General features: G+C 39.8%; 1 protein-coding gene across 1 annotated transcript; it reads right to left on the bottom strand.

Annotated features, from left to right (window-relative positions):
* Positions 1-672: 672 nt before the first annotated feature.
* LOC129761468 (uncharacterized) lies at positions 673-2,037 on the bottom strand. The gene has a single exon (XM_055759191.1). It carries the CDS (start codon positions 2,035-2,037, stop codon positions 673-675), a length of 1,365 nt encoding a protein of 454 aa, XP_055615166.1.
* Between the last annotated feature and the right edge of the window lie 4,682 nt (positions 2,038-6,719).

Here is a 6,719-nt window from a genome sequence, read left to right as displayed (position 1 = left end):
TTTACATTTATTACAATTTTACTACATATAAAACATGATAAAAACACATAGATTTCTGACTAATGCAATGGTCGTCTTCCCAATAATTCTTTTTTCCTTTCTCTCTTGTCTCCCTTTGGTTTTCTCATAATTTCTTGTTTTGTTCACATTTCCTTCCCTGTCTCTTTCTTATTATCGTGTTCGTATTTCTTGTGTCCTCTGTATTGGTAAATTTAACCCATGTAGCAAATCACATTAATGCAGGGGTCTGGCAGCGGTGAAATATTTAACTGTTGTTCAGTATCCAACATCCTCGCCCGCGCTGAAATTACTTAATTTCTGAAACGAAAATTCTCTCGCATATTGGATTGGCAGCCTTTCTTTTTTTTCACTTTGTAAATCTTAAATCTTCTATTCTTCCCATTTTAATTCCTTTTTGTCTAATCTATCTCTCAACTTCGACTTCATCGAAGACCTTTTAATGTTCAATGTTTTGCCTTTTCCCAGTTTCTTCTTCTGTACTGTTGGGGCACTCGCACATATTTGAACAACCTTCCATCTGGGTCTTCAAGACGATATACTGCACTGTCTGTTGGCCTGCCCATCCGTCCTAGGTATTCATTCTCAGGCAGCGATTCCGTATTCCTGTCCTTCCTGATTAAATCTTTGTCTGAGTAAAATGATCTCGACGAGTTACATTTGGTTTGAGAAATGGTATTCTGTTTTCCAACAGTTTCCGTCATCACCGATGCCGATGCGATATGATGTTGTGTTCGATGTAGACGGAATTGGGTTTGCAGATGCTTCCTTGGGACTGAAAGTTGGTGAAGCCCTTCTGGTTTCGCGGAAACAGATCAATGTATGATGTTTTCTTCTACAAATTCGACTAACGAAGGGGGATGAACAATCGACAGCTTTGTGACCTCTCTTGAAACAGTTACGGCATAACGAATGATTACGGAGAAGTTCGTCAAGAGCAGATACCGTCATGCGCTTGAACTTTGGACATTGATGCAGAAGATGTCTGTCCGAACAGACTACACACCGGAGCTCGATAGTTTTCCTTGGATTGTAGATAGTTTGTGTAAATGGTTGTTCCCTTTTCGGAGGCCTTACTGTTTCAATCCTAATTTCGGTTGCCCTAGATGGTAGTGAACTGAGGACCCGAATTCGCCGCTGCAGAAAATCAACCATGTCCTTAATGGTATCCTGTTCTTTCGTCGCGGAATACTCTTCCCAGCCTCTCCTAGTAACTGGGTCTAACCTGGAACCTAAGATGTCCAACAGCAGTAGGTCCTTGTACTCTGCTGGCTCAACTAATTGATCCATGTTATGGATGACACGCTCAAAAATTTCCAATAACGATTGCAGTTGTATATCAGACTCTTTCCCCAGGGTTGGCATTTCAAATAATGTCTGAATTTGTCTCCGTTTAAGTAATTTGCTGTCATTGTAACGTTTTTTCAATGCCTCCCATGCTACCTGATAATTCCCTTTAGTAATTGCGAGGGGATCCACAAGAGCCTTTGCCTCCCCTACTAAACAACCCTTTAGATAGTGTAATTTCTCAACCTCTGGTAAATCACTCTTATTGTGTATCAACGATTGGTATAAATCTCTAAAGCTCAACCACTCATCAATATTGCCGTCAAAAGTTTGTAATTTAATTTGTGGGAGCCGAACATGGTCGATAATTGATTTTTGCGTTACATCAAATCCTTGGATAGACGCATTCGTACCAGACACACCATCTAATTCCTTAACCTTTTCGAGTAATATGGATTCCACCTCATAATACCGATTACCGAAATCGGAACGTTGCTTGGAATACGTTTCATCTTCTGTGATATAATCGTCGTGCATTTCTATGTCTATAATGGCCTCATTAATCTTCTCCCATAATTCTTCGAGTTTCTCCAGTCGCACTGTAACTCGCGTTGAAATAGTTTCCTCGTCCAGAGTGTCCAAAAAATTGCAGATATCATTGAACATCTCTTGCAGTGATCTCAATCGTGTTTGAAGTGCCTTCAGCGAATAACTTCTGGTTGTTGATGGCATATTGGATACTCGATTTGTTTGTAGGTACATAAATGAAACAGCTTATGTAGTATCAAAAGTAAGATCCAGCTTCGGCTGGACATACACTGTTCAAACTGACCTGACAAAAATTAATTGTACTCAATTTCCAATAACAGTGTGCCGGTTAATTCTCGTGTTCACAAGCTGTTGCTCCTTAATAGTACAACGTGTAATTGGCGATTGTGTGCGCCCCTAGGTTACACGTTCCACAAAATATTAAATGAAACGCCAGACCAATACCACTGCACGAGATAGAAATATTGGGTGTAGAAATCAAAACAAACTCCAGCTTCGGCTGGACATATACAGTAAACTGACCTTAACAAAACAAAAACAGCTATCCGATGTGCGTAATATTCCGAATGAATGGTGATCTTAATGCAATTTTGTGACCTGTTGTGAAATGCAACGAATCTGTTTAACCCAGTGATATTCGTGGATGTCCCTTTGAGTCTCAGTGATGTCTAATTCGTGCAGGGAATTAGCAGATAAACCTTCCGTCTTCAATTGTTTAGGTGTTGTAGATATCAGTCGATCCCGGTAGAAGAACTCCAATTTATCTGATCTCTTTGTTTACCATTGGCTTCAGTGATGTCTTTGGTGGTGTGCGTTGGATTCCGTTAGTTTTTTACCGTTGTTTCTCCAATTGTGAAATGTAAATAAACAAACGAGCGGTGTAGATATCACTAATTATCCCAGCTGCGGCTGGGCATACACTATTTGTTTATTTACCTGAAAAACCAGGACTTGAACCTGGAGTGAAAGTGCTACGATTTTCCGATGATGAATCCGCTATTGGTTTCGTCGGTGTTGTGTTGTCGGAGACCAAGATTGGATTTTCCTTAGTTTATTCGTTTTCCAGTTTAGATGAAAACAAAAGGCATAGTCATCGTTCATTCAGTCGAAATTTACTGCAGTGCGAGCTTGTGTTGTGTAAATTGGATTGCAGCTTGTTTTTGATCATTGGTGCAATGCAATTCAGCTAGTTTGTGTATTCCTTTCGATGGCGGAGTTTTTATTGTTGGTGATTGGTAATGGCGAACATCCAATTCGCTGTGGTATTTCTCCAAGTAATGGCGGCCTTTTTCCGTTCGATTTCGTTTGGCAGTCGTTTCTTCCCGTAGGATCCGGTTCGAAGGACCAAATGTTTGGGAGCTGGTTCTTTGTCATACGCAGGGCCCTATCCTGCGTTTCTTCGGTTTAGGACGGATAGAGATTTCCTCCGGGATATGTATTTCGGGAGTGTGTAACCGCCAAATTAACCGAATACCAACATAATTACGCACTACAGTAATTTATTCACAACTCTCTGAACATTTACATTTATTACAATTTTACTACATATAAAACATGATAAAAACACATAGATTTCTGACTAATGCAATGGTCGTCTTCCCAATAATTATTTTTTCCTTTCTCTCTTGTCTCCCTTTGGTTTTCTCAAAATTTCTTGTTTTGTTCACATTTCCTTCCCTGTCTCTTTCTTATTATCGTGTTCGTATTTCTTGTGTCCTCTGTATTGGTAAATTTAACCCATGTAGCAAATCACATTAATGCAGGGGTCTGGCAGAGGTGAAATATTTAACTGTTGTTCAGTATCCAACACTTAGTGAAATTCAATTATCCAATTTCCCAAACCCCCGTTAAACCACAAGTCATAAAGTATTAGTCACCCGCTATACGCTTTACGACCGATGGAATAACATTCAAGCACCATAAATAAACACGACACTTGTAGCTACATGTTTAGCCACACAGCGCAAGTGTCCGATGTTATGTTTATGACCCACTTAAGCCACGCTTGCGCAAGCAAAGCGGAAGGTTAAAACTCACAACATTTTGTACCACTTTTGGCCGTCCGTAGTCTATCTCTTTCTATTTTACCCTACTCGTGAGATGCTCCGCCCAGTAATAGCAATAAGGAATGTTTTGTGTAGAGTTAAGGAAAGTAAATGTAAACTAGTATTTAAGCGGACACTTGTAAAATATACGCGGAGTCACAGTCATGATGAGACATCTAGATACGTCTTTCTTTCTATATCACAAAGCCTGCACTATTCCACAGGACTAACAACGCTCATTATGATGAAATTTTCGAACTTGTGGAAATTCCATTTTCCGAATTTCCCGACTTCCCTACAGAGTTTTCCGAAAAAATGGTAAACTTTGGTAAAATTGGACAGGTAGAAGGAAACGGTAGCATGAACACGGCAAGCACATTGATTGCCAAAAAATGTGAGTTTTCCGATCGTAGTTCTAAGGTTTTTCCCGCTGATTAAACTAACTTTTCGTGTATTGTGCAGTAAAGTTCTGTTCGTCTACAGAAGAGGAACAATTTTATGCAGCGAAACTGTAAGTTTGATAACAATAAATGAAATTAATTGCATTTTAATTTTTGCATGTTTTGTGGAGTGAATTGGTCCTACAGATTTGAGGCTTTTCTTTTTGCTAATTGATTCTAGATGCCGCTGAATTATAAAAAGCGGATGGGCAGACCACGTTGGAAGAAGGAGGAGCTTGAAGGAGCAACACAGGCCATCAAAAGCGGATTTTCTTTGACCAAGCATTGAAAGGGTTTGAACTTGCTCGAACAACAGTGAAAAGATCCATACCGAATTCGAGATGGTCTCAATCCAATTTTTCTGGTCTGTAATCTGGCCAAGACACCTGGTATCGATCCCAGAACACTGTTACTGATTGTAACAATATTTCAAAATACTTCACATAAACATAAGTATGTTTTTTTTCGATGAAACACACAGTGTTCCAAATCACCCCGCATCAAGTTTTAATGTCCAAAAATCAATCCCTATTATTATATGATATATTTGGTAGTTTGAAGCTTCTTATAATGATTGAACATTATTGATTGAGAGAAAAGAAGTGTAGTTCAGTGTTCAAGGTGACATTTTTTATTTAGACCGTATTGGTTTGGAAATATTAGCCGATTTGCTTAGGTGCTCCAAATTCCCCCCTTTTCCCCTACCTATCTCTACGAACACTTGTCATTTTGACGCAGCACACATATACAACCATTCCATGCCAAACCGATATAGTGTTTGTCAGAATTTCGTGAAAAGTGATAGTTTTGTTTCCTATCGCAAAAAATTAGACCCGTATTTTTTAATTTTTTTTGACGTAGGACTACGTCTTTCATTTCTATACCGGGGTGTAAAATCAAAGTTTCGAAAACGAAAGCGTTACGCCGGAGACCGAGATTTTGAGCGTTAATAGCTCCTAAACAACTGAACGAAATGGTATGATAAACACTTCATTCGAAAGATAAAATGTCTACGCGTTATATACTTGTTACTTTTTGATCCAAAAACTTGTTTCAATAGTCTTAAAATTGCTTTCAAAACAGGCTATTGAAATCACCAATCGGTATATAAGCGAGCGCCGCTCGAAAATCCACTCAGTTCTAATTGAACAGCGATTGGAGCATGTTGTCGCTGTTGTGGTGAAGCTCTTCATTTATCATGAAAGCGCGGATGAACGGTGTCACCAAGAGCCTGTTTGTGCACCCTAGGCCAGAGGGGAATCTATCAGGAGGAGAGTGGTGCCACAAACGGTTCCCTGGGAAGACATCGCTACACACACATACACGCGCGGATATTAACAGGTGGTTATCGAGTTGGCATTAACCACTGGTGGGCTTCCAGTATCGAGGAAAATGTGGAAATATCTAATCGTTACTGAAAATAATCTGCCAGTTCCTTTGGGAATTTTCAAAATATATTCATGTGAAAGAGTTTAATTGAATGTTTTCTATCCATGTAACACTGTGACCAAGGGGGTCTCCGTAGCCACATTGGTTGCGCGTTCGCTTAGTAAGCGATCGATCGTGAGTTCAAAACTCAGGGCCCTCATTGACCATCTTTGTGTTGTTACAGAATACTACGTCCACGCAACAATCATCAGCGATGGAGATCGATCCACGGTCGAAATAAGATCGATTCATCCATACAACTGCTCTGCTCTGCAAGACACATCGGGCTGCTGTTCTATAAATAACTCAACAATGATCAATCAACTGTCTCCGCTGTCCGGTGGTCCAAATGGATAATGGAAGAACAGACAGAATACTCTTACGCCTAAATGGCTACTGTGTGAATGTACCATATGTAATGGTATAGAAGGAATACTGGCGAACGGCAACTGTGTAATGTGCTAATTATAGATATGATAACCATGTGACATGTACACGATTATAATTCGGCTCTGTTACAGCTGAAATGCTAATGAGCCTTAAATAAATAAATGGGATAAAAAAAAACACTGTGACCAAATACATTTGGTTTTGTGGTTTTTCAATCAATCGCAATTAACAGGATAGCTTCAGAAGATTATTCTTCCCCATCAGTAGGATATTTCCGTATCCAATATTGTATGCGCCCGCAATCGATTATTGCTCAGTCGCCGAAAGTTCCGAGCTCAGAGAGTTCATTCCCCTCTAGTTTGCCTTCCAAATTGCCATCGTAAACCACACCTTCTCTCGATTCAATCACACACAAAAAGCATACTTAAGCGATATTCTGCACCCTCAAAGGTGAAGGTTGTGGGGGGGGGGCACTTCGGAGTACGAAACGAAAAGTATGGTTTTGGGTGCCAACAAAAATAGTCATTTCGATTTTTCATTCGGAACTTGCTACTAAATGTTG

This window comes from Toxorhynchites rutilus, chromosome 1 (assembly GCF_029784135.1).
Source record: "Toxorhynchites rutilus septentrionalis strain SRP chromosome 1, ASM2978413v1, whole genome shotgun sequence".
In the NCBI taxonomy this organism is placed as follows: Eukaryota; Metazoa; Arthropoda; class Insecta; order Diptera; family Culicidae; genus Toxorhynchites; species Toxorhynchites rutilus.
This window is presented reverse-complemented; position numbering and strand designations above follow the sequence as displayed.

What these genes read in the sequence shown, in the direction of transcription:
- LOC129761468 (XM_055759191.1), bottom strand. Translation starts at nt 2,037, where the DNA reads ATGCCATCAACAACCAGAAGTTATTCGCTGAAGGCACTTCAAACACGA.